The sequence below is a fragment of the Strix uralensis genome, chromosome 28 (genome assembly GCF_047716275.1).
Source record: "Strix uralensis isolate ZFMK-TIS-50842 chromosome 28, bStrUra1, whole genome shotgun sequence".
In the NCBI taxonomy this organism is placed as follows: Eukaryota; Metazoa; Chordata; class Aves; order Strigiformes; family Strigidae; genus Strix; species Strix uralensis.
In genome coordinates this window covers 5,329,823-5,357,006 of record NC_133999.1, presented here as the reverse complement: position 1 = coordinate 5,357,006, position 27,184 = coordinate 5,329,823, and the positions used below count along the sequence as shown (strand labels likewise).

Genomic DNA, 27,184 nt, shown 5'->3' with positions numbered 1-27,184 from the left:
ATAACGTGGGCACGTCTCGCTCCAGTTCAGAGGGAGGGAGAGGCTGCTACCAGCCCCAGGGACAGGGGTGGCCCTGGGAGAGCTGCGGGTGAGGACACGGGGATGGGCAACCAAAGGGCTTCGCTGCAGCAACCGTTCCCGTTTCCCGGCCAAGAGCGCGCGGCGCTGCCTGCGGAAACCATTCCCAATTCCCTCTGGAAACCAAGGCCTCATTCCTGCCTCTGCTCTCCCACCGCAGCCCAGCTGCTGTTGCCCTCGAGCTGCAACAACCTTAAACCTGAGCTGCTTTTCCTTCTTTCCCCGTCCCCTCGCACGCATCCAGCCCGGGGCGAGCAGAACCGGGTCCCTCCACGGCCGGTGGGTCCCTCCCGTGTCCCCACCACTGCGCCTGGGATGCCGTGCCAAAGGAGGGACCCCCCCTTGCTGTGGGCTTGGACCAGCGTCCTCCCGCCAACACAAAGCCTGACGCACCATCCCCTTCACAAAACAAGACTCCCTGCGAGCCGCGTTGCGATGTCAGGGATTGGGGAGCGGGGCCACGCACCTCCCCTTCCTTCTCAGCCATGCAAACCTCCTCCCACCCCCAAAAATTCCCTCGAAAACATCACCTCCCCCCCCCACACACACATCCCGGCTGCTCCCACAGCCCCAACCACCTTCAACTTCTCCAGCCCAACAGCGGCTCCGGGGCTAGCAGAGGCCAAAATCGCCGATTCCACCTTTTCAGCCCCATTTCACCACCAGCGGCGATGCCTTCGCCCGGCAGAAAGGGAGAAAAATTCAACAACGCGTTTAAATCGTGACGCTAAAAATTACCAGAGCAACAGACCCCTGGGGTCACAATCTCCTTCATCTCACATAGAAAAATAAGCCCAATTTGCCTTATATATATATATGAATATATAAATATCTATATATATATATAAATCGCAGAGGAAGTGCTGCGTGGGACTATAGCGTGGTCTCACTGCCCATGTCCCGAGGTGGTTTTTCGGTGTCGGTGTCCTCGTAGTCCGACTCCATCTCTATCTTCACCTGGGGCACGGCACAGATGGGGTTTCGGGAGTAGTTAAATGCAGGAGATGACGGGCAAGAAATCTTCAGGTGAAGCGTGATACTGAGGAGGAGGAGGAGGAGGAGAGAGGGAAGTGAGCGTTCAGGCATGGGTACATGCACCCCAAACCCACCCCAGCACCCCCAGCAAAGGGCTCTGGATGATGCTACCACCAGTTAAAACTCACAAACATGGAGTTTTGTGTTTAATATGGACAATCTGCAGAATTCGCAGCTGCAGGTGGAAAATAATCCTAAATTTTCAGGATTCAGATGTACCTCCCAAACCTAAAAATCCCTGTGGCTGTTACCCAGCGGCGTTTTTATTGCTCTAAACCCTCCTGTGCCGGGCTCGGGATGCACCGTCCCACGCGGCCCCGCTCCCAACAACCCGATAGCCGGGGCCAGCGAACGAAAGCACCCAAAATACGGAGGGATGCTGTGAAAATCTACTCAGATATCTCAGAAAAACCTCAGGATGATGGCAGCCAGCTCGAGCGAGCGATGCTCAGCCAGGAGCATCATCTGGTGATGCCTTAAATGTCTCCCGTGGAGGGTGCTGGTCCCCTGGGGATGGGGGAGCCCGTTTGGTGCCATTTACCTGTGATCCAGGTCTGAACCGTTCGGGGAGGAATCAGAACGTAAAGCTCCAGGTAGAGGACCTCTTTCCTGGGGGGACACGGAGGTGAAACACTTCTCGGGTGAGGAAGAAGCCCCCCTGCAAAGAAAACACTCATCCCCCCCCTCCAAACTGCTGCCAGGTCCAGCATCCTCCGGATGGTGGGAGGAGAAAAGCTCCCGGGAAATGCTGATTTTTGGGGTGATTAGAGAAAGAGAAAGGCCCCACCAGCCCCTGCTAGCAGCAGCTTGAGGACAGAGTCAATGAATTATCACGTTAAAACTTGCTGGCATCATGATACAACCTGGTGCCGAACTTGGACAAACTCACCCAGATTTATTCTGCATTTTTTTTTTGGTCGTGGCTGGCTTTGCACCAGCTCCTGTATGATGCTTCAGGCAGAAGGTTGAGCCAAACGGAACACATCTGCTCTTTTGCAGCCGGGATAACGCCACCACAAGCTCTGCAGCCTCTGCTTTTGGGGGCTCAAAACCTTCCCAAATATATATATTTTTTAAAAATCCCCATCAGCACTGGCTCGGGGCAGGGGGAGACCCAGGAGAGTCCTGGCTTCCCAGCCACCTGAAATACAAAATAATTAGCAGCACCGAGCTTGCTGCATCCTCTCAAACCTGCTTTAAATACAGCAAATCCTCCTCCCTGCTTCGGTGGGACGGATCCAGGCTGCGTCTCTTAGCGGGGTTAGTGCCCTTGGCGGCCGGGCGGCCCCATCGCGGGGGGGTTAGGAAGCGGTAGGAATGCGAGAGAGGCTCCTGAGCTCTTTACTTACGGCTGAGGCAATGGGCCCCCCCGTTTCGGGGCTGCGCTGGCAGGGGATCCATGGGGATCTTAATGACTGAGGGAGGTGGGAACTGGGGAAGAAAGCGGGGAAATTCGGTGAAGGCAACGCCTGGGTGGGCTCCGAGACCACCCGGAGCACCCAAAGGGACCCAAAACCTCCAGAGGTGGGTGCATGAGGGAGAGGAGGCTTTGTCTTCCTCTTCTCAGTCCTTCTGCCTAGGGAAGGGTCTGTAGCAGGGGGTTCCATGGGTTAACGATGCTTTGCCACTGTAGGATGGGTGCCGTACCCTCAGCCATGGGATTTTGGCTGTTTTCCTTAATGATTTAATTTCTGCCAAGATTTTCCGGCTTTCAGGACACTTTGAGCATCCCGTGGAGCCTCCAACCAGCCCCTAAGCATCACTTAAAGCCCCGCAATCAGCCTGTCCTGTACATGCAGTGAAACACCTCCGTGAATCAAAGATCTTCATCCCAAATCCACCGACCTGGAGGTTTCGGTGGGACCTTTCCCTCCCTGGCCGGTCCGAGATGCCCCCGGCGTCCACAGGAACCCCCCACCCACCCCCCACCCACCTCCTCATCGCTGCTGCTGTCTCCTTTGTTGCCTTTTCTCTTCTTTTTCTTGTCATCCTCCTTCTTCTTCTCCTTCTCGGGGATGATGTTGTCAATCCAGGCCAGGTCATGTTGGGAGAAGACAAAATCCAGCAGTCGCCTCACCAGGATCAGGGCTAAAATCTGGGAGGGGAGAGATGCAAGAGCGGGATCTGTGTGTGCATCTCAGAATCCCCGAATCATTCAGGTTGGAAAAGACCCTTGGGATCGAGTTCAACCATCAGCCCAACTCTACAAAGTTCTCCCCTACACCGTATCCCCCAACATCTCATCTAATCAACCCTTAAATCTCTCATGCTCAGGCCTGGGGACCACCATGGGACCAAACCAAATTTTCCTTAAATCTCAAAAAATCATCTAAATGAGGCTGCAATAGCAACCCCGGGGGATGGCCTTACCATGACGGGGAAGATGATGGCGGCCACGGTGGATTTGAGGATCCAGAGGATGGACAGGCAGGCGATCTGCACCAGCGTGAAGAGGTGGATGCGACGCAACGGCACGTGCCGGAGGAAGACGTAGTCGGGCTGGTGCTTGGCCGGCATGAGGAAGAGCTTGCAGCGGTCCCAAAACTGCGGTGGGACGAAGGCTGGTGTCAGCTCCATCCCCCAGGCTCCCAGGTTGCCCAGATAAACCCTCTTTTAGTCTCCAACACGGGGAATTTGGGGCTTTTTGATGTTTTTCAGAGGGTTTTGAATATCTGCTGTCCCACGCAGCTGGAAATGTTGGATGCATGCAAACTTTGGGGTTAAAAATCCCCCTTTTTGCTCCAGTGTAGGACCCTTTCATGGCCATTACAGAGGAAGAGGAGGAGGAGGAGGAGTGCTTACCTGGATGCCGTTCAGAGACGCGACGCCCATGTACAGAAAGACGCCGTACAGCACCGGCATGGGGATGTACTGGGGACATGGAAAAAACACGGCGCTTACCCCAAGGAAGGCGGCAGCTCATTCCTGGGGACAGGGACCAATGCTGGGGGCCATGGTGGGGGGCAGAAATCCAGTTTTTTCTTCCCAAGCCCCCAGATATCTGCAGGGAGGGAGTGGGGATGGGGGCACGGGGATATTTTACCTTCAGGATGGGGGCCAGGAAGACAGAAATCCCCGTCAGCACAAAGACGATGATGCCTGTCACTCTCTGCTCCCTGGAACAGCAAGAGAAGCAGGATGAGGCCACGCTGGCTGGACCTGCTGCTGCATCTGGATTCCTCCCGGCACCCGAGGAAGAGCGCGGCTGAGCCTTCCTCACCTGACACCCAAGAATTGGGGCTGCTCCCCCGGGGCGCTGGTCTCCGTCTCCATCTTCAAGCTGTCGATGTGGGCGATGGAGATGACGGTGGCCGCCACGTACCAGGGTAACCCCATGAAGGAGCAGATGGCCATGAGGATGCCCACCCAGAAGAGGTCCAGGTGATAGCCTGCTGCTTTCTGCAACACAGCACCCAGGAGGGTCGGGGGGGGCCACACGGCTCATGAAGCTCTTCCCACCTTCCCCCCAGAGCCCAGCAAAGTGGGGTTTCCCCTGGGATGCACCCTGCAACACCCCAGTTGCACCCTCTGAAGCACCCTGCGTCCCTGTGGTGCACCCTGCATCACCCTCATGCACCCCACATCGCCATGGGCACCCTGCATCACCCGACATTACTCTGAAGCATCCTGCATCACCCCGACGCACCCCACATCTCCACACTGCAACCTACATCACCCCACATCACCCTGAAGCACGCTGCATCACCCTCATGCACCCCACATAGCCATGGGGCGCCCTGCATCACCCCACATCACCCTGAAGAACCCTGCATCACCCCGATGCACCCCACATTGCCACACTGCACCCTGAAACACCCCACATCACCCCGCTGCTCCCCACATCCCCCAGCTGCACCACACTACCAACAGCATCGGGTGAATTTAGCACCCCGCAGGCTTTGTCACCCCAAAAATACAGCTTGCAAAAGAAAAGGTGAGCCCCTGCTTTTGCACCAGGTGCCGAGCCAGGGCGAACCCCCCGCCGTGCCTTGCAGCAGCAGCCCGTCTGCACCCCAAAAGCGGGTGCTCGCAGGGATGCGGGCGGTACCGACGCGATGCTGCGCCCCGAGTCCCCGGCTCACCCGCAGCTTGTGCTCCTTCCTGTTGACAATGACAGCCGTGATCTGCTGGTCCATGAAGATGAGGATGGTGACGAGGAGGGCGGGCAGGGCGCTCGCCAGGTAAACCCACCACGGGTTCTTCCCAAAGGGAAACACAAACCACCCTCGGTCCACACGGGTGGGCTGGGGGGGAAGAGAGGGGGTTTAGACATGGCGGCCAAGCCAAAATGGGGGAAAACCCATTCTGGGAAGCCCCACGTCACCCCTGAACCCCATCACCTCTGAGCATCATCCTATCCCAGATCCATCCCTGAATCCCACCCCCACACATTGGTACCCAAACCACCCCCAGCATCCATATGCCTGAACCCCAAGCTTTCCCCGGATGCTCACTGGGACTCCCCACAACCCCAACAGCGATACCCTGGATGGGGGAAGAGAAATTTTTGGCAACACTTCCAGAAAGTGATTTTATTGGGTTGTTCTTTTTTTTTTTTTTACCTTAAAATCAGTAGGCACTTGGAGCTTTGGGGTGTTGAGTCCAAAAAGCAAATCCAGCCCCACAAACATTAGTATGGACACAAAGATAGAGAAATCACTAATAAGTTTACGCAGCTGCCGGGAGTGAGAGAAAGAGAAAAGGGGGGGAAAAAAAACAAAAAAAAAAAGGAAGGAAAAAAAGTCACAGAATTAGAATATTCCCCCAGGAAAGACAAAGTAGCTTTTAAGAAGGTGCCTGGAGACTGCAGAAACCACGAGTTTCCCCCAAAAAGCGGTGAGGAGCTGGAAGAAGAGTGTGAGTGGAGAGGTGAGGGGTCCCCCCCGTGCGACCGAACCTTGATGATAGTGGGGATGTGGAGCTTAGGGGTGTCCAGTCCGAAACAGGCGTCCACGCCGCAGAAGAGCAGGATGGAGAAAACATTGGAAAAATCAGCAATGAAAGCCCTGACCTGGAGGCAAGACGGGGAAACGAGGGTGGAAAGGGTAATTAATGGGATGAAGAGGTTAATTAATGGGATGGAGAGGTTTGCTCCCACTTTGGCATCCTTCCCTGGGGCTTTCCAGCTCTGCTCACCCACGGATAACCTGGGTATAACCCACAAAATGCAGATTTTTTTTCCCCTTTGCCTCGCAAGGTGATGGGTTATTCAGCGTGCAAGAGCCAAATCAGCGGCCAAAAGCTCAGGGGGCAAATGCCCTAATTGCTACCAACGTCTCCTAGAAAAATATATTTATTTTCCTGCAGCTCTTTGCTCCCATTTTTCCTATCTTTTGGAAAAGAGGAGGGTAAAACCCGTCGCTTTCCTTACCTTGGTGGGGAAATAGCGGCTGAATTTGAATTTTTTCAGGGTCAAGGTCGTGGAGTAGGTCCCAAAGAAGAGGATGAAGGACATAAGAGCCAGGTCAGGCACAAATTTACAGGATTTCCCCACTAAGTTGCCACCGTATTTGAGACATTCCTTCTTACTCAGCTGAGTCCAGTCCAGAGCTGTTAGGTTAATAGCATTGTACTGGGGAGAAACCCCCCCCAAAAAAGCAAAATTAGCGTTTTAATTAAAGGCAGCGTGCAAGGAAAAGGGTATTTCCCATCCAAAAAAGCAAAATCAGCACTTTATGCAAATGCAGCATGCAAGAAAAGGGGTATTTCCCAGCCAAATAAAGCAAAATCAGCATTTTTAGCAACTGTAGTATACAAGGAAAGTGGTATTTCCTGATCAAAAAAAGCAAAATTAGCAGTTTAGGTAATTGCAGTGTGCAAGGAAAGGGGCATTTCCCAGCGCTGCTGCCACTGGGATACCCATAACCACCAAAAAACCCTGGAGCTGCTATTAATTTGGGCAAAATAGCGGGGATTTGGAGCCGCCGAGCCCAACTGTGAACCCAACTCAATGCAAATCCCACATTTCCCTCGCTCCGAGCCGGCGCGCGTCGCTCCCTGGATGGAGAAGTCCCTTGGATTTGCCCTCCCTTTTCCCAAATTTCCCATCGGGATGAGCAAACCTGCTTACCAGAGAAACGTTAGTGGTGTTTGGTGCCACTGGAGCTGAAGCATTGAACAAGGTCACGTTGGCTGCGGGAAAGGAGTTTGTTATTGAGGTTTTTGGCTAATATTGAGGTTTTGGTATTAAAAGCAGCCAGGCTTCACCTGGAGAGGCTCGGCTCAGTAAACGCAGGGTTGAGCACATCCTCTGAGAGCCGCGTGGGGATCAGCATCCCAAGGGCAGACCAGGATTTGGGGAGAAAACCCCCATTTCTAACCCCACAGCGACTTCTCCCTGATTAATCCCATGTGCCGGCAGAGAACATGGCTTCTCCTTTGGTGGCTTCTCCCTCCGGGGCTGGCAAGTGCTGGGGGGGGGGAGTATTTTTAGGAGCTTCCTAGCTCCTAAAATTTTTAGGATCATCCTGGGGAAGCTGCCAGCAGCAGGGTCGAGCATCCCAACGCCCGCGTCTTAAAACCACAGGGGTAGAAGACTGAAAAAGCAGCCTGTTATTTTTGGACAGGTGGCACCCAATCATGCCCAATTTGCTTTTTTAATTTGCTTTTTCGGGGTTTGTAAAAAATATTTTAGGAATGTTTTGGTGTCTCACTGCAAAAACCCCATCCTTTCTAGCCCCTGGCACCTTCTCTTCCAGCACAAAAGGTGGCTCCGCTCAGCTCTTCGGGCGACGCAGCTCCGTGGCTTCAGGAGCACCCACGGTTTTTCATGGGTGCCCCTAAGTGGGGTCTGGGACTGCTCTGCCCTCCCCTCTTCCCTCTGGTCCATCCTCTTCCTGCGCCAAGCGGGAATTTCGGCTGCCCTGACCCGCTGCCTCCATCCCTGGCGCCGAGGATTAATGAAGGAGAAGCGATTGCTGGGTTAGAAGCAGAGACCCAGGGGCTGCCAAAACTGGGCTCTGGGAAATGACACTGGCAAACCCAGCACTAAAAACATTTTTTTTTCTTTTTTTCCCCTCCATAACCTTTTATTTTTCCAGAAACCGGCCTTATTTGTGATTTTTACAACTTAAAAGGAGCATACCACTGGTGGTATTTTAAGAGAGGACCCCTAAGGGCTCTACCTAAACCCATTTATCAGAGCAGAAAGGGAAGTAAAATACATGGAAAAAAAAGAACAACAAAACCCCCATGGGGGAAGAGTATCAAATATTAAAATAGTTTTAATATTTAGAAGGTGATACTCACTTGAGATTGAAATCAGCCCAAATTGATGTGTGCAGAAGAGACAAATATGGTACAAATCAGTTATAATAATCAAAAATCAGAATTAATTAAAAAAAAAAAGATTTAAAAAAAGGATGTAGGGGGGAATAAACATAATTTCTCAATATCTAAAGGAATGGAAAATCCGATGTGGACACTGCTGCCTTCGGTGTCCGGGGCAGCGAGGGAGAGGAACTAAAACCATTTTATGGGTTGCAAAGTGCCTTAAGGTTTTTGGGGTGCAAATGCCTCTCAGCTGCCTGGGGTTTGCTTGGGATGGGGAGTTTGGAAAAGGGGGAGACCTCCCTGGAGGCTAAAGGCTTTGCCTTCCTCCTGCGTTAGGCCACAGCGGCGGGTGCTGCCGGGCAGGTGCTGGCACATGCGGAGGGATGGAGGTCCCGGTCCTGTTCGGGATATTTCAGCCCCCGCCCTGGATTGCGTCGGGCATTAGGCTTCGCCTTCCTGCAAGGCAAATTTGGGAGGGTTTTGGTTTGGAAAGGATTGTGTCGTCTCCGGCTCCTCCTCACCGCACGTAGGGCTTTCAAAACCCAATGGGATTGGGTGGTTGATAAACATAAATCGAGAAAAAATACAAAATTAAACCAAATAAATGCTATTTCCGTGACGGCAGGTAAAATCTCTTCTTGCAATGGCAGGTGTATTGGGAACACGTGGTGTGGGACGTCTTGGATTCTTTCATTTCTGGGGAGAGCTTCACCATCACACTTCTCTGCCTCCTCTGTCTGCAGCTGATAATCCTCAAAACTGTTAGCATTTAGACTTTTTCAATAAATTTAGCTTGTCTGAGAGCAGGTGGTCACTGCCATTAGCCCAAAGCGAAGATCTCCGCTCCCTTCCAGGCAGCCACGGGAGCATCCGAGCTGCACAATTCGGACCGGGGATCATCTGGTACGTCTATCCAAGAGCAAAACCAGGGAAGTCATCAAAGGACTGTCTGCTCAGAGCCCGATGGCCTCTCCTTTTTGAAAAGGAGTAAGAAAGAGGAGAAAAACAGTTCCAAGGAGGTTTCCACACTCAACTGGGACATCCCAGAGCGTCCCAGATACTGGAGAGGACAAAACCCCTCTGGCGTATTTTCTGGAGAATAAGATTCCATTGGCAGTAGGCTGGAATTAACGATCTAAAATGTCTTTTTTTTTTTCATATTTCCTTTTTATCCATCCAGGTCTGGCTGCTCCGGGCTGAGGCCCTGGCTCTCCAGCACCATTCGTAGTGTTCTGGCAAGCACCAATGTGTTCATCCACGGGGGACAAGGCTCTACTTTCCTCTTGCCCAAAATCACTCTCAGAGGAGAACGAGGTCTCTCCACTCCACTCTGACCAGGTAGCTGCCTCCTTCCATGTCCTCGGCCAACGATCCAGTGGGATTTATCCGCAGCAGGACCCCCCCCACCCTCTTCATCTTCCCCATCCGGCACCGAAAAAGATGTGTACTCACCTGGGTCGGGAGCAACGCACTCGCACTTGTACATGGTCACGTAGTCCGGCTTGAAGTCTGAATTGATGGGATAGTAATTAAAGGCTCCGATCATCTTCTTGATGGCATCGTAGATGAAGATGAAGCTGATGAGGGTGGAGAAGCCTTCTTCCGTGAAGCGAGTGACGTACTTTATAATGAAGCTGGCGTCGGTGGCCACCAGGATAAGGCACTGTAGGGCAGAGTGCAAGCCGATCCAGAGGCGAAACTCCATGTAGTCGATGCCGTTGCCTCTGAAAGCGGGGACAAGGCGAGAGCGGCCCTGTGAGAGCAGGCCGTGGGCTGGGGGGCAGCTCCCATCCTGGTACGGAGCAGTCCTGGCTCCCCCCAGCATCACACAACACCTACTTGCTGAAGTCAAAGAGCAGCTTCTCGAAGATGAGGATGGGGCCGGTGCTGCTGAGGATGATGAGTGGCTGCCCAGCAAAGAGGCAAAACATGGAGCCTGCCATCGCCGTGCCGAGGAAGCTCTCCATGACGCCCTGGGGATGGATCAAACCCAGCATTATGGTGATGCCGTGCCACACTACATCCCCACGGATACCCCAGATGGAGATGGGAATTAAGGACCTCTGCTTGGACCCATATAGGATGGTTGGGACCATGTCCCCTTGCTCCTGGCATCGCCATTGAGATGGGTTTTCCCATCCTGTAGGTACTTCAGGAGTGCCAGTCCCACAAGGCAATGAATTTCCACCCCCAGTACAAGGTGGGCAAAACCCATCCCATCCCATCCCATCCCATCCCATCCCTGATTGCTGTTCCCAAGCCAAAGTGACCCCCCGCCTCCTTGGACTTGACCTGGTAGTTGTCTGTAGCGTCCCCAAGCAAGCCCCCAAACGTGATGGCATTGGTGATGCAGCCCAGGTAGATGAACAAGATGGCAGAGATGGACTGGATATGGAAACCTTCGTAGAAGTCGCTCATGAACCAGGGCAGCTTCCTCTTGATATCCAAATAGAGGCCACCACAAAACCTGGGGAGACACCACCAAGGACCCGATGCACATGCCTTCCACCAAAAGAGATACAGTGCTGCGCAAAAGCCTGGGCCCAAAAGGATTTCAGCCCTCCGTGCCCCAGGACACCACGGGGTGAGCCCGCAGATGTTGATGGGTGCTGGGGCGCTGCTCACCTGCCGGTCCATGCAAGCTCTTCCCCGACTTCATGAGCTTCGGGCATCTCCCCATCGTCGCTGCCTCCTCCACCGCCCCCGGCGCCCGCCCCACCGGCCATGCCGTTCATCTGCCCCACTTCGTTCAGTGAGAAAATGGATTTCCTGTGGGAGAGAGCCACCAGCATTGGCCACGGCACCTGCCCTACCAAGCTGGTCCTGCTGCAGAGACCATGACCAAGGCCACGGTGTAGCTTCCTGCCTGCACTAGAGCTTGGGTTTTGGGGTGAATTTGGACAGATGAAGAGCTGGATTTGCTCAACCCAGGGGGGTAATGCAGATTTTGCAGAGTGGAAACGGCTCTGAGCTGATCTGGGGGAAAAAAACTGCTGGAAAAGCAGCATTTCTGGAATATTTGCAGAGATTCTTTCTAGGGATGAAGGGAAACAACTGCTGTCCTCCTCCAGCTTCTCCAAACCAGGAGAGATGGGGATGGCCAAAGGGCTGGGACCTTCCCCACGTCTCCCACCCACCTTTTCTCAGCCGAGGGCACTTTTTTGGGTGGCTCAATCCTAATGTTGGGGTCCCACTCGCCAGGTGGCAGGACGATGACTTCATCCAGAAACTCATCTATGCCAGCAATCAGGTCTTCTCTATTCCGGGCTTTGTAGGCAACGTCGCTGAAGAGCTGGAGGTTGAGAGAGGAGAGGTGTCAGCCTGGGAATGGCGTCCAGCACGCACACGTCCCACGTCATTATGGGATTTTAAAGCTCATTCGTTTGGGCAATAGGATGAAAATTGCTTTTTCTTCTTGGCTCTGAGCAAGGGGGTTCCCGGTGAGGGCCGGGCATTGCATCTACTCACGTCATCCACCATGAGAGTCGCGATGGCTCTGCCGATCTCATTGTAGGATTTGGCTTTTCCCGCGGGACCAAGGAGAATAAAGAGGAACCTGGGAAGGGAAAAATGCTGTGTTGGCAACCTTGGACCACTGTCATCCATGTCGTGAGACCACCCGGTGCTTCGGACCTGAAGGAACTGCGCTCACCTGGTGGGGACAGGCACTTCCGTCACCCCTCCCAGCATCGTTGCCTGGAGGAGCCGCACGAAAGCCACGAAGGGCTTCTCCAGGAACTCTACTTCTCCCACCAGCACATTGGAGGCCTCTGCATCCTTGGGGATCTTCTTGATGAACTTGTTCTTCAACTGTTGGAAAGACAACGGTGGAGAAGGGAGCAATTGCCGGAATTTGGCTTTTCCCCCTGTTTTCCACACCCTGAACACAAAAGCTGAAGCCGCAGGCTCAAACCTCTTGATCTCTGATGGTCCCAGGACTCCCGGAGGTGGGGATTCAAGAGCCATATCCAAGAATAAACCAGCCAGAATTCATAAGGCTGAATTTCTTCATTATTCAAAACCATCACTGAGCCCAAGATTAACTTGAACTCGCATGCTCGGGGGTCCCTAACGCAACGTGCAACTGGGTGGTTTGCAAAAGGCGCTTAGCAGCACCGGGGTCTACACAAGGAAAATCCTGTTGAGCACCCCTGCCGAAAATCTGAGCCAAAAAATACAGATCCTGGAGCAAGCCAGAGTGCATTTTTGCAAGTCTATTTGCAGCCTTGCAGCCCTGGGCTCCCCGAGACCCTCTATAATGCAGAAACACTGCTTGGCATTGGGCACAGGGGATGTTTTTGTTGCTCATTCCTCCCCAGTCACATCCTCGGAGCAGGAACAAATAATGGAAGTAGGAAGCCTTGTTCATGGATTTATTCCTCTGGACTCTTCTCCCCTGCAGCTCTTTCATTATTAGTCTAAAAGGGTTCAATACCAACCCAGGCAGGGTGTTATTATAATCTATATGCCAGCATGAGGGGAGGCATGTGAGCCGGGCAGCAAGCTCTCCCCTTTCTAATCTTTTAAACCCAAATGGAAAAAAAATAATAATAATAAAGCAACTCCTCCAATGCAGCTTGGAATAAGCAAGAGCAGGAGTTAACAGTGACCACTAAGCTTCATGTAACACTTAAAAAGTCCCTTTGTAGTGGGCCTAATAGGGCGATTAAACCTAAATGCTTTGCATATTTTGGGATTAACCCTCTGAACCCCACTGCTGGAGGCTGATATTTGGGGTTCGTTAGTGGGCAGTTGGCTTCCTTTACTGCAGCTCTAATTTTGGAAGGTGCCCTGGAAACCTTCTGCCTCCCTGATATCACGGCACCCCTGTCCTGTGACTCCCAGCAACACATGAATTTCTATCCTTCCCCCTAAATTGCATCACCCCAGGTGAGCTCAGAAAGGATATCCCTGAGAAAAAGCAGCCTGTTATCCTGTACTGTCCCCTACAAACACATGTTGTGTTTGATTTTCCGTCAGGTTTATGCTGAAATCATGATCAAAGAAAAACAAAGGAAAGCCCATCTAATGCATCAACAGCTAAATAGCCTTGATACTGGGATGGGGATGGGGACATCCAGCAAAAGAAGAGCACAAAACCCCACCGATCCATCGCATCGTCAAGCAGAGATCTGCCCCTGAACCACCCAAGCAGCCCGACCTCCTTCCCAGCTCTCCTGTGCAAAGCAAACCAGGGGGGAGAAGCCCCTGACGGACTCTCAGCTGAGCTTTGTATTAAGAAACCCACATCCATCATGCTGCAAACAGAGGGAAAACCGGAATCCACCTCTGTAGTTACAGACGTTACCTTGAGCGGTGTATTCACGTTTGCAGAGCCAAGTGTTTGACTGGGATTTATTCCCTGCAACCTGCCCTTACCCAGCCAAGCAAAGGCTCTTTTAGGATCCCTGCGCTCTTCCTTTCCTAAAAATTTTAAGGAATTATTTTCTCCACCCTAAGGATCTCAAGTTACATCAGCATCCTTGTACGTCCCTAACTCTGCGTTCAACTTGCAAGCACAAGTATTATTTCTGGGACAGCCTCCCCCCGAGTTAGCAGGGATCAATATGTGTATTCATTTCCCTAATTAGGAATTTGTGTGGTTGTCGACACGGACCTCACCAACCACAGAGCCCCTGCCCCACCACAGGCCGCCTCGGAGATGCTCCTCACAGCCCTGATGTGTTCAGGGGGGGATTACCTGGTCGGTGCTCGGCGTGTCCGAGATGTCGTTCATGCTCCGACTCTGCGCGTGACCTGACGGAGATAAGAGAAAGGTGAGAAAACCACCCCGTGATGCGCAGCCGGATTTCAGCCCCACGTGCAAAGAGAAGACGTGGTGGGAGGACTTCAGTGCAAAGAAAATAAAATTATTTATTATCGCTGGGCTCACAAACCAAGCGCAATAAGATGAAAACACAAGAATATGATTTTTTCTGATATCAGCCACCCTGTGGTTACACAAACCACGTCGCATTTACGGCTGTGGTGGGACCCCCTTGTAATTCCAACTGCCCACTCTCATATTGCAACTTGAATTTTTTTTTTTTCCTGCTTCTTTTAGGACCGTTTCTGCCTCCCCACCGCCCTCCCCAGCTTACGCAGGCGGCCGTAGCTGGCGCTCTGCCGCATCCGCAGGTCCTCGGTGGAGCGGTGGAAGGCGGCGCCGGCGCCCGGGCTCCGGACAGGGCTGCGGGCTGGGGGAGAGGAGCCGTTAGAGGAGATGCCATGGGGAAGCTTTGGGTGATGCTGAAGGCAAGAGGCCAGGCTAAAAATCAGCTGCCTGCTGCAGACGTGACCCTTCCAGCACTGACACAACAGCGATTTGCTTTTCCCTCCCACTCCCATTTCCGCTTTTATCCCACCCAGAGTTATTTTCCCATTAGCGAAGAATAAACTGCCTTAACCCAAGTCTTTCTGCTGCAGAGGCTCTGTGCAAGGAGCCTGCACCACCCCACACCCCACCAATGCTCTCTTCGAGGCTATAAATGGGTTCAGAAGTTCAGTTTCTGTTACTTAGCAAGATCCAACACTTTATTTGGCTTTTTCATCTCCCAATTCTCCAAAGAAACCTACACTTGAAATTTGCCATGAACTTCTCACCTCAGAATATTTACATTGGCCACCACCAAGTTTCTCATCCCTAAACTGGTGACAAGTCCCATTTTTCATCTCAGATGTTTAAACTGAATTACTTTCCCATAAAGACTTCCCTTCTCTCCCATGCATTTTCGGTGTTAAGCCCGGCATTTTCTCAGAAAACCTCCCAAATTTCCTTTTGGAAAAACCATCTGGACCAGTTCTGTTGAGCTGCAACTACAGCATCCTCATTTTTTTTGTTAAACCCACTAAAAATAATGATGAAATTCCCACTGCGCATGGCCCTCCTGTCAATGTGCCGGCAGTATTTATTTCAGTATCGCGGGGTTGCCATTGGCACAAGAAATGGGAGGGACCCCTCTGCTCCTGCCAATGACCATCTTTTCCTTGGTGTCCCCATTTGCAAACTCAAAGCAGTGCCATCGTCTCAGCAAGAAACACAAAAGATGCCTCTAATTTCCTTATCTACAGGGACCAACCACAACATTTCCAAGTTGTGCTCCATTTGGAGAGCTTCTGGGCAAATGTTAGCTCAAATATCTAGTGGATAATGGTTGCTTTGAAACATGGGGATGCCCATGGGGTGGGAATATTGCTTTTTGATGGCCTCTTCCATGTGCACTTTGAGCCTGGGCGTTGCTGTTTCTGTCTACGCAAGGGAGCAGCCAAAGTCTGGCAAATCCCGGGCTCCACCAAATGACCTCTGTTTAAACCTAAGTAAATAATCTAGCGTGAAAACAAACAAATCCCCTTTTATAATGGCTCAAAAATAGGCAGGTTCAACCACGGAGCAGACTGGATTTGTCTGTAGGCTGCTCTGCCAGAAAGTCCCTTGGCCAAATGACTGCCAACAACTTTGTCCCTCACACAACGCCGTTGTCCCTCACACAACGCTCTTGTCCCTCACACAACACTCTTGTCCATCTCAGCAGACATCTCCTTGGCTTCTGGCTCCCTCCCACCCTTAAAGCCACCAGTGGCAGCACTTTCGGGGTCTTTCTCAATGCAGTAAATAGTTGGGTGTCACAAATAGTCGACTTTCCCCCTTTCCTTCTCCCGAGACCTTCCTCCCGCTCTCACCAAAGACTCGAGGATGCAACCAGGCATGGGCTGGACCCCAAGGACTCACTTGTGTTGGAGGAGACGGACTTGCCGATGTCGGCCAAGGACCGGTGGATTGGCTTCTTGGTTTGGTGACGATGCTTCCTGAGGAGCACATAGCTTATCTTCTCCCGCAGGTCTGGCGTGAGCAGACCGTCCTCGATCTGCTTCTCAATGACATCGTCTGCAAGCACCCAACGATGGGTTACCCCACTGCAAACCCTCCCAGAAAGCTCAAGACAACAACACTTACTGAACCAAGTTGATGGCTCTCAACTCCTGTCTTTGCTTATTGGTTTATATTTGTGTGTAGCAAGTAAATGCATCGAAACCAGCTCCCAGCACTTTAGGACATGGGGAAAAAAGTCATCCAACCCCCCTGATACCTGCCGGCTCCTACCTATAATTTGGGGCAAAGAGTAGCCGTCTAAGTCCAGGAGCACCGTTCCCGTCTGTAGACACGTCCGGAGCTCAAACAGGCTGTGCAAAGACAACGTGGACACGTGGGGCTTGCTCCACCTCTCCCCACCTTCCTCCACCTTTTCTTCAAATTTTATCCACCTGAAACGAGAGCAGAGCGGTGAGGACGGGCACGGGGCAGGCATGAGAATAACAGAATTGTTTTTCCTGCAACGTTTCCCTTCTGCAGGTGGCTTCACGGGCCTGAATTAATTCATCCTGCAAAGTGTTTGTTTGTTATTCAGGATGGGAATGGAGAAATCAAGTAACATTAAACAAAGCGCTGCTTGCATGGTTGCAGAGCGGAGCCAAACCTCTTGGCTCCACCACTGAACTCAACCCTGCAGATTTCACCCTCCACAAATTGCTCCTACGAGATCTGGGAGGTTTTCCCATGGAGCTGACCTTGCCTTGGACGGGATTTCACCCGCATGGACCAGCCGTGCACGCAGGAAAGCAAAACCCTGGGGTGTTGCAAACATCTTTTTAACTCCTTAGCAATGCTCGGACTTCAACCTGGGCGCTTCATGCCCACAGTGGGAGACGGGAGGGTTTGCAAGCCCTTGGAAATCAGCCCTTCCACCTCCTTCCCTTAATTTTACAAACCAAAGACTTCAGAGCAAATTCGGGAATGGTGGCTGATCTCTCCCAGCTCCCCAGGAACGGGACTCAAGGCTCCGGGGAGGGCAGGCAGCTCTCGGCAAGATGTTGATTTGGGGAAGAAAGCTGCTTTTCCTTTACAGGAGGTTTGCAGGCTCGGTGGATTAGCCTTCACAGGGCTTAACCTTACAACTTTTAACTGGTACAACTGGGATTTGGGTTCCTGCCACCACAGAGGGCACAGACAGAATGTAGGAGGAGATGGGGTTTTTGGAAATAGTTGATGGCTCACGAATGCTGCAGGGGAAGGGTGGGGAGTGCCCGGGATTGTATCAGCTGCAGGGGGCTGCATTAAAATTCTTCTGCAAAGAGAAAATCCTGGGTGTCCCTATCAAAAAAGCCCCAAAATATTATCTGGGAGTGCCAGGAATGGTCTGTACTGTGGACAAAACCCCAGCACATCCAAAAAAATAAAATTTGGCCCTAGTGCCCATCACTCCAAAGCTCTCCACCCTGATTTCTTTGCAGAAACCCTTTCTCCAGCCCTTCAAACAACGCTGCTTTTATTGGGAGGAAATTCAAGCTTCCCGCCGTAGCACCCACTAAGTCCCGTCGGTGCTCGCCCAAAGCCGATTAGGTTGCTTTTTGTTTCTTTTTTGCCCCGTTTTCCTGCCGAAAGTGGGTTATTAGTGTGCACACAGGGTGGCAGCTCGGGTCGGTGTGTGGGACTCGAGGCACGATTCCAGCAGCACCTTTGCCCTGGGACTGGCATCCCGTGATGCTTTCGCCAAGGCCACAACAAAACCCCGTCTCCCTTCAGCGCTCGGCTTCTTTATTTCCACTTATTTCCATTTCTTGCGGATTTAGCCGCAGGTAGCGCTGCTCCCACCAAGGAGCTGCTCTCCTGCGGCTAAAGAGGCTGAACTGCTCCTTGCCAGAGAGCGGAAATCCGAGACTTGAGAAACCTCCATCCTGCCAGGGGGAATTTGGAAACCTCCATCTCAAGCCCTCCCTGATGAAAATCCCAATGAAATTGCTGATTTTTTGCCTTCTGAGTTTTTTGGGGAGCGGGGAAGGATGAGTAGATACAGACCTATGCAAAATTGGGGCGGAAAAAATAAAGGATTTTAGCAACAGCATCCCTGCACTGCAGCACTTTGAGCAGGGCTGGCAACCAGGAGGACGCTTAAGAACTTTCCAAATTTTTGGTGATGCAAATAACCAGCCCGTGAGATAGGACGAGCACCCTCAGGGCCTGATCCTGCTTTCTCCCCATCCCTCGGGTGAAACTCTGCACCCAGGCTTGGAAATCCCACACGTGCTACTGAAAGGAAAGGGCTTGGACTACCATCAGCACCCCTGACTCCCTGCTCAGAGCTCCCCCCAACCCCCCCAGCACCCCTAGCCCTTACACAGCTGAGGAAGAGAAAATCCCACTTGGATTTGAGATTTTTCCCTTGGATAAGCTCCTAATTCAATAAAGAAAATGCCACTTGCAACTCCTCTAATACTTTTATTAAAGATGTAGTGGGTGGGTTTTTATTATTACTTGAGGGGTAGGAGAAGTTTAACTCTTGGCCTGGCCAACAAAAGTGTGGGGGGGTAAAAAAGACCTGGGAAAATATTCTTGATGTCACCTGTTCCCATTTCCCAACTCTCTGCTCTAATTCTACAGTTTCCCAGCACGTTGCCCCATTATTTTCACGCCCCCAACCCTTTCTGCTGGGCTTTGCTCTCATGCTGCAACTGGGAATGGGAAAAGCCCCGGCTCTGGGGTCAATCCCACCTGGGGGGATTTGGAAGAAGATGAGAAATCTTCCTCCCTTCCTTCTCCTCCTTCCTGGCAGGCTGCAGCTGCCGTGCAAAGCTCCCCAAAACGCCGCGTTTTCTGCATTTCCCTAATTTGGGCACGGCTTTTTTAACCTCACTAAAGATGATGCTCATTCTCTGACCCCATTTCCAACCAGGGATATTTGGGGGGGGATCTTTATCTGACCTATTTTCAACCCAAAGTATCTCCCCCCTCCTCACCTGGCCGACTCTTTCCACTCCATCTCCTCACCATCGTGCTGCAGCGTGTCCATCTCCGTGAAGAGCGTGGGGTTGGGGGGCTCATCGTCTTCCCCCAAGATGTAACGGAGGCGTTCGGCAGCTGGTGACACTGCCAGGGGGGAAAAAAAAGAGGTTTATCATCAGCTGGTGACAAGATGATCCTGAATCCATGTGGAAAGCCCCAGCTAGGGTAAAAAGGGATCTGTAGGGTTGTTTGGGATCCTGGGGTAAAAAAAGGAGGTTTTGAGGAAAATGTTAAAGGTGAGAGATATTGAGGAGTGGGGAAACTCTAAGTAATCCTGCCCCAAAATCCCTGTGCAGAGGTATGGGGTGTTGGTGGAAAGGATGAGCAGAGGCTGCGTACGACCTATATAGGTCCGGGCAGGGAATCAAGGAACCCACCCCTATATACAACATAGTCAAATTCCCCTTCCAGCAGCATTTTGTGCCCCATTTCCATGGGGTATCCCACATTTTTCCCTACCACAGAGCCTGGTTTTGCCAGGTTAGAGCCACCTGCCATCAGCAACCAAATCCAGCAGTCTCTGGCCCTGTGTGTTGGGATGTACGAGTGCTCGCCACTGGATCCCCGAGGGGAATAATACAAATTCACCGTTTCTGCAGGAAAAATCCAGCTTCTTGATGCAAATAACCAGCCGGGCTGGGGAGGGCACTTAATGCCTCCTGCTCCCTGCAGTGTGTTTCGGGAAGGGGAGCAGCGACACATCATCTGCCTACAAACCTCCTGACTGAGGGGAAAAGGGTTTTTCATCTTTGGTGAATTCCCCGAAGCCACAGGAGGGTGACGGACCTGCCTCCTCCCCCCGAAAAAAAAGCCAGGCTGGATTTTCTTTTAACCCTCTCCATCTTCACGTGCTTTTCTAGCAAAGCCTCATCATTTTGGTCACAGGGAGGAATCAAACACCTGGGTATGAACCTGGACATGGCACGGATGGGACCGCTCCCCAGTTTCTCTGTTATTCAAACAGGAGGTTAAAATCAGCCCTACACCAGGCTCTGTGGAAATTGTGTATTTTTAATAAAATCTTGGGTCTTCACCCTCTCCTAAGACAGCAGGAGTTAATCCAGATCAGAAAATGTCTTTGTTAGCAGAATCCTCCTGTTCTCAAACTTTGTAATGAGGAAGTCGGGTAATAGGGCACCCCAAAAAAGCAGGTAATTAAATTGCTGTGTGTGAGCAGAGAAAAAAACTGGGAATATTGCCCTGTCCCCCCACCAAAGGAGATGAAACCCAGGTTGTGGCGGCCGTGAAAGAATAGGATGTCCCTTGCACTCTAGGCTGAGCCTGCTTAACCGCTTAAGCTCTTTAAGCCCCACCACCAGGTCTTAGAGCCCTGTTGTCAAGTCCTCCTTCCACTTCCATAAGCTTCATTATTATGATTATTAATATTCCTGTTAATTTTAGAGCTGGGCTACATGCCTGGAGGGCTTCAGGCTCTTTAAGCCTAAGTGCTGTTGACGTAAGAGGGGATGAAATTGGGGAGATACCAGCAACCCTCCCCCAGCCTCACACTGTCTGCTTTGCTCTGCAGCCCAAACCTTAAATTTCCCGCAAAACCCCAAATTCACTGCAAATGCAATGAGCCGGACCACAAAAAAAGGGAGTTTGCTGGAAATATTCATCTTGGGAGGGATCTCTGGATGCATTTGTAAAAAAGGGGGGATTTGCAATTTTGCAGGAGAGGGGGCAGAGGGGTTAGAGCTTTGCAGATCCTCGGTTTGGGGGTTGCTGCTCCCAACTCTGCCCAAATTCCCCCCCTTGGGTGCTTAAGAACGGGTCCCTCCTGCTTCGACCTGCAGAGGGTCCCCAAGCGCCTCATTTTGGGGTGTCGGGGCTGTGCACACTTTAACCACTGGAAACCACAAAAGATAAAGCTCGCACATAAAGAGCTTTTGGTTTGTTTTTTTTTTTAGCTTTTTTACCCCTTTCTCCCCCAGTTTAAGGAATAAACCCATCTCTGAACACATAACGTGCTTCCCGGTGGCCACCTTCCCTCCCCACCGCTCGTTGACCCAAGCAGAGAGCTGGTTGCTAAACCAACAACGCCGGGGCAAAAATTCATGGGGTTTATTCACCTGGATGACCCTTTCGTGCTTGGGAAAGCACCAGCCCGGCATCTGGTTACAACCCAGCTCTTGGTGTGTTGTTGTTTTTTTTTTTTCTGCTGGAAATTTGATCCAGCATCTAAATTAATCCCGGGAAGCAGCAGGTATTCACCTGGGAGGAGATACTGTACAGAGGCGTCCGGGGCTTGGTGCCTCTGGGGAACCCAAAACTGCTGCAACAACACTGGTCAAAACCCACAAAGCCACCCCAAAATCAGCACCTAGTTCTTGCAAGACACAGTTCAACGCGTGCCCAGAGCAGATCTGCACCTCCCCGAACCAGCTTTTATGGTGGGAAAACACTTGCAGCTGCAATTCCTGCTTTACACCCATCAAACCTCCACCGTGATTTCGGCCACAGCGGATCCGAATTGAGCCCACAGCTGCAGAATTAGTTCAGCATTAACGCTGGAGATAATAGATGATAATTTTACATACATAAGAACCTACATTTCTGTGAGTGATCAGACAGGACAGAGCAGATTTACACCTCCTTTAGTTTGAGGTGCACAGAGCCCTTCACACCCCAACTTTGATCCAGCAGTAAAACCTCGCCTAGCGATGCTTTTCCAAACCAAAAATCCCGCTCTGGCTTTAGGTACAACACAAAAGGTGATAAAATGGGGGCCGGGGGAATGTGGTGCCACCCGGGGTTTGCAATCCGGCTGGGCAGCGGGACTAAGCCTGATTTAAGGCTCAGGGACATTAACTATCCGCTGTCATGGTCCTTCTGAAGACGTGACAGCCTTTCCCCTGGGTTTCACAGCTCAGAAGGGTCCCCTCACCCCAAAAAAAGAGGATACTGGGGTGCACATCCCATGGAATTAGATGTCCATTCCTGTTCAAGAAACCCCTAAGTCTGAGAGAATTTTCTCCTTCCAAATATCAACTTTGCTGCTTCCCTGCTGCTGGGGAGCAGTGGAAGCTGATACAGTCCCGTCCCCCCTTGTCGCTATATTTTTTGGGGTGAACTTTGAAACTCGGTGCCCTGAGCGAGTGCTCAACCCAACCCCACGCAGGCTCCCAAGTTGCTTTTATAAGGGAAAAGCAAAGCTGAAAAAAAATGGAGCCTTTCTTCCCCTCCAGCTCCCCCCGCCGCAGACGCCAAAGAGCGATGGAAATAACCTACCTGGAGTCGTTTCCATTTTTTCCCCCATTTCTTCCTGGCTAAACCAAACCTTCGCTGCACGGTACAAAAAAACCCACAAACCCCCAAACTTCCTCCTTTATCCACTCAGGCTTGTTAAACTCCCAAGGCTTAAGGAGCAGATTATAGAGAATATAAAGCACTTTCCTTTCGCTTTGGCTCTCATGACGGGAAGTTACCAAATCAAACGGGATGCGTGTAGGAGAGGTGAGCACTCGGGGTGGCAGCGGGATGGAGCGAGCAAGGGGAGGGAGGGAAGGAGAGGTGGATGGACAGAAATCAAAGGTTTGGGGTTATTTTGTGAAGGGTTTTTATCTCCCACCTGGAGCGAGGTGAGAAAATCCCCTCCAAGCTCAGGGCAGGGATTTTTTTTCTGGGAAAAAAACACCCAAATGAGGGAGGTTTCCTGGGGGAAAGCAGGGCTGATGCAGAGTTGAGGTTTTTTGGGGTGTTTTTCCTCCACAAAATGACTTTGCCCCATGAAAACCAGACCAGTGTTATACGCCGGTGGCGTTTACCGCCTGCGAAAAGGAGGGGACGTGGTCCCGCTCGCGCCGCCACCAAAGGCATGAAGGAGCTGCAAGCAAAGCTCACTGCAAATAAAAAATCTCTCCCCATGCAAAAAAAAACCTTGAAAACTTTTCTTTCCGTAGGGAAAAGCAAAGCCAAGCCCCTGCCCGCTCTGCTGAGCCGCGTCGTGGTCTCCTCGACGTAAACCCAAACGCAAATTTCTATAGGGGGTTGGAAAAAAAACCCAAGACCAAGAGATCGACAGCTACTTTACTGTGCAAAATGTTAATCTTTGCTAAGGAGATTTAAGGAGACCGGTCAAAGCCTTGGGCAAAAGCCTGTGGGGAACGAGGTGTGATGCCCAGAGGATGTCTGCATCCCTGGGACCCCACTGTACCCTGATTTCCTCGTTAGCAGCCTCCCAAGAGCAAAGCCAACCTGTTTTTAGCCCACCCACCACCTAAGAAGCCTCAAATCCCACTTCCCACCCTGTGCCCCGTTCTCAGAGACACCCACAGGGAAAAACAAAACTGGGAAGCGTTGGGAAAAGCGGTGCCCAATGCAAACACCGGACCAAGCAACATGGCCAGGTGCACAGGGGCGATTTAATCCTGGATTTTTGGGAAGCCCGAGGATGACTCACTGGTCCTGCTGGCATTGTCGTTGCCGCTCTCGTAGCAGCCGTGGCCACCGTCGTCGGTGTCGGAGCGATCCTGGCGCTCGTAGTGCCGCTCGCTCTCGCTCGTCCTGTCCCGGCTGGAGACAGATCTTCGCCGACGCCGTTTCCTCCGGTAGCCCTGGGGCACCGGCACCCCAATGTAGATGGAGTGGTAATCTAGAGGGGATGGGGATGAAAAAAAAAGCTTTAGAGAGCAGATCTGGGTGTTTCTCAGTTGAAAAAAAAACCAAAAAACCAGAAATCCAGGGAGATATTTGTCTTCTTCCCACCAGGCTTAAAGCCCCCCCAGGAGCTTTCCTCATGCTGTCCATGGGACGGGCGGAGCGCTGGAGATCTGATGCATCAGCCAGCAAGGGAAGAGCCAGCTGCCATTTGGAGCATCCCCAATGTTTCACTCACCTTCCTCATCGTCATATCTCCTCCTCGAGCTGCTGAGCCCCCTCTCGCTCATCCCATCCTCATCCTCCAGCATGGTCCTGCCGCTCAGAGAGAGCTGAGCTGTGGGGAGGAGAAAGAAGAGAGAATTTAAAGGGTGCTGGGCAGGGGAACAGCCTCTTTGCACACCCACCGGGTGCTCCCTGCTACGGGAATCCTCACACATAGGCCTGGCGATTTCACAGGGTCCTTCCCAGCAGGGACGAGGATGCACTGGGGAGTCAGAAGCTTCCCTGCGGATGCACCGGGGACCCTCCGGCACCTCCTGCAAGCGCCCACGTCTCGCTTGCCACAGTGAGCTCCTGGCCCTGCCTCGCTCTGCTCCAGCCCTGCCCGCGCTCCACCTCCGCTCTCCTCGTATGGAAGAAAATCCAGATAAATTTCACCAGGGTTACGTCTCCAATCTCTTATTTCTGCTGCTCAAAGGAAGGTGTAAGTGAAGCGTAAGAGATTATTCCAGAGATTTGCTGGTACAATTACGGACACAACTTCAGTTGTCAGGGGTTGGCTGCTGGCAATAAGCACCTGTTTAATTTTTTGGGGGGACGTGCACAGATAAAAGGGGTTTTGCAGAAGCAGAGTTCATTTTTCTCCATCTTTTAAGCACAGATTTTACACCTTACACACGCTGCCACTTGCAGATATCTTCCTTCAAACCTGCTGTTTTATTCCCCATACAAGTTTATTTGGATTTTGCCATGGATGCTAATTAATCTCTTAATTATCTGACCTCCAGTGATTGCCTTTCACACTTGACTTGGATGGGAGAACAGTTACTATTCATGGCAGCCCGGTCGATGCCTCCCAAAGTCACTTTGAGAGCGGTTGGAGAGCCAGCCTCTCCGCAGCCCCCGTGCCGGCTGCTTGAATCCATGGCAATATCATCTCATTATCCATCTATTTTAGGGAAGAAAATTCTCAATTCAAGCCAAATAGGTTAAAAATATAAAGCAAACAGGGTGTGCACCTAAATAGCTGGAAGTGTCCAGGGCTGGCCAGGTCAGCTCTGCTTGCATTGCCGAATTATTGACCCATTTTCCCCCAAGGCAAAGACCATTTTTAGTCCGATACGGGCTCCAGCCTTAACCCAGTTGCTATTTGAAGACACCTCTTGATTTAACAGATTTGGGATTTTTTTTTTTTTGGACCACGTTAACTCAAAATTTTTTACATAGGTGCAGGAACCAATTTATTTTAGGGGCAAACACCTCTGGATGGACAACTGTGTCCCAAACCTGGGCGTATTAAGGGATAACATCAAACACAAGCCTTGGCTTCCTGGGAGTAACATTATGGGGCTAATTCTGAGGATTTTAGGAAGCTGGTGCTGTCAGGAGAAACAGTGAAATACCCACCCAGCTGCAGGCATAAATATTTTTGCTTTAAAAATGATGCGGTACCCTTTAACAGATGAAGTGTCACAACCCCCCCAAGACATTTCCCCACAAGCTTCAGTGCTAGGCTGGTGTCCCCTGATGATGGATGGGGATACACAACCCTTCAGTTGGGTCTGTATTGGGAAGAAATAGGACTTTTTTTTGCAATCTAGCGTGGTCGGTGAGAGCTCTACCACAGCTCTTTTGGGCAGCAAAAAATAACCCATCTTTTGATAACCCCATGCTTTGTTAGATCCACTGATAAAGGAAAGGTCCTGTTTGATTACGGCTGATTTATAGCCTAGGAATTTTTCCTCTAATTTTTCACATATAAAGCTTTTTCCCCCAAAATCCTTGCACACAAACACAAGCACAACGCAGACTAGAACTGCTGGAAAACACGACGCGCACTAGAAATAAGGGGAGGAAAGAAGAGCGCTGCTGCTCTCTCTGCCAATTAAACACCACCAGCCGTCAGTTCCACAAAAACAAGTTTTACCGTTAATAAACTCACCTTGAGCTCCCCAAAAACGCTCAGAAATCGGAGGACGGGGCCACGGAGTAAATCACAGGCACTGGTGGGTGCGGGAGCCCAGATTGCCTTGAGATAAAGCTGCTCTTGCAACCATCGTATCGATGTCTACTGCCAAACGCTCTGTAGCTCCCAGGTTAAAGTGTATTTTGGGTGACGCTGATTGACTTTGGGAGCAGAAAGGCATCACGGGATGCAAACAGACCTCTGGAACAGATGGGACATTCAAGCCAGCAGAGACCTGGTCTCGCGCAGTGATGGTCTCTAGATATCAGATCACTGGGACGTAGGAAAATTCAAGTTGTCCATCCCCAACTTGCACCTTCTGGGGTTGTCAGGGGTTTTTTTGCATCAGTTTTGGCTCGATCCCTAGGGATTTGGGAGGGCAACTGCTTTTATTTTTTTGGTCTCTGCAATATCATCTACATCTGATCTTAAGAAATGGAAGGAAAGTCATCAGAAAGGTGCAGAGAAGCATCGCCATCAGTGAGAAAGCTCCTAAAACTCCTGGGGGCTCCAGAAAGCTCCTGGGGATGACAGGATGAGCCCTTGGGGACGATAGGATCAACCCCTGGCGCCATCAAATACAGTTTGGGGAGGGGGGGTGATGAGGGTTGTGTACTGAATTATTTTGCAATTCCCCATTTTGCTTTTAAAATGTTGAACATCCATAAATTTGATTTCATGAAAACCGAGCTGTCGGTCACAGGAGTACGCCCGAGCTGTCCGCTTCTATTTAACGCCTGGCTGGCTCGCCTCCGCTTCGCCTTTTAACAGGGGTATCAATAAAGCTGCATCAAAGCAGCGTCCAGCACTTCGTCACAACCAGCCTCATCATTAAGCTAAAAAATGAGGACTGGAAATCACACTTTGTGCTTTAAGGTCATCCGATATCGGGGCTTTTCTCTTGCCTCTGGGGAGATGATTTGATGGCACGATCCGGAGTCTCAGCAGAAGCAAAACAAAACCTGTTTGATGCTTTATCTCTGCTCCCATTTTCTTCCCTGCTCCTGTTTTATTAGATTTACTCTTCCTCATGTAGCAGGGCCAGGTCTAGAGCAAGGTAGCAGCGATTTCAAGATGCAAAATTTAGGGTGAATTAGGGAATGTTATTGGCATCCCCTTTATTTAGAGTAATGAGGTCTGTTTGTAAGCGTGGAGAAAAGCTTTTGCAAAGTGCA

At 51.3% G+C, this 27,184-nt stretch overlaps 1 protein-coding gene across 6 annotated transcripts; it reads right to left on the bottom strand.

Moving 5' to 3' along the window:
* Window positions 1–663: 663 nt before the first annotated feature.
* Window positions 664–26,089, bottom strand: SLC4A5 (solute carrier family 4 member 5). Of its 6 annotated transcripts, none has more exons than XM_074852022.1 (26): window positions 25,986–26,089; window positions 24,060–24,158; window positions 23,625–23,816; window positions 19,177–19,306; window positions 16,487–16,647; window positions 16,115–16,270; window positions 14,487–14,582; window positions 14,087–14,142; window positions 12,038–12,195; window positions 11,854–11,941; window positions 11,523–11,677; window positions 11,011–11,154; window positions 10,678–10,852; window positions 10,225–10,358; window positions 9,838–10,109; window positions 7,184–7,245; window positions 6,485–6,685; window positions 6,011–6,124; window positions 5,196–5,357; window positions 4,334–4,512; window positions 4,157–4,229; window positions 3,916–3,984; window positions 3,484–3,657; window positions 3,047–3,208; window positions 1,655–1,722; window positions 664–1,117 (listed from the first exon to the last, which is right to left on the bottom strand). In XM_074852022.1, the coding sequence occupies exons 2-26, from the start codon at window positions 24,130–24,132 to the stop codon at window positions 952–954; spliced, it is 3,420 nt and encodes a 1,139-aa protein (XP_074708123.1). In that variant the 5' UTR covers window positions 24,133–24,158; window positions 25,986–26,089; the 3' UTR covers window positions 664–951. The 6 variants fall into 6 exon arrangements, with proteins under 6 accessions (XP_074708123.1, XP_074708118.1, XP_074708119.1 ...); XM_074852017.1 differs by lacking the exon at window positions 6,011–6,124 and adding an exon at window positions 5,676–5,789; XM_074852018.1 differs by lacking the exon at window positions 6,011–6,124 and adding an exon at window positions 5,676–5,789 and having other exon boundaries at window positions 7,184–7,218.
* Between the last annotated feature and the right edge of the window lie 1,095 nt (window positions 26,090–27,184).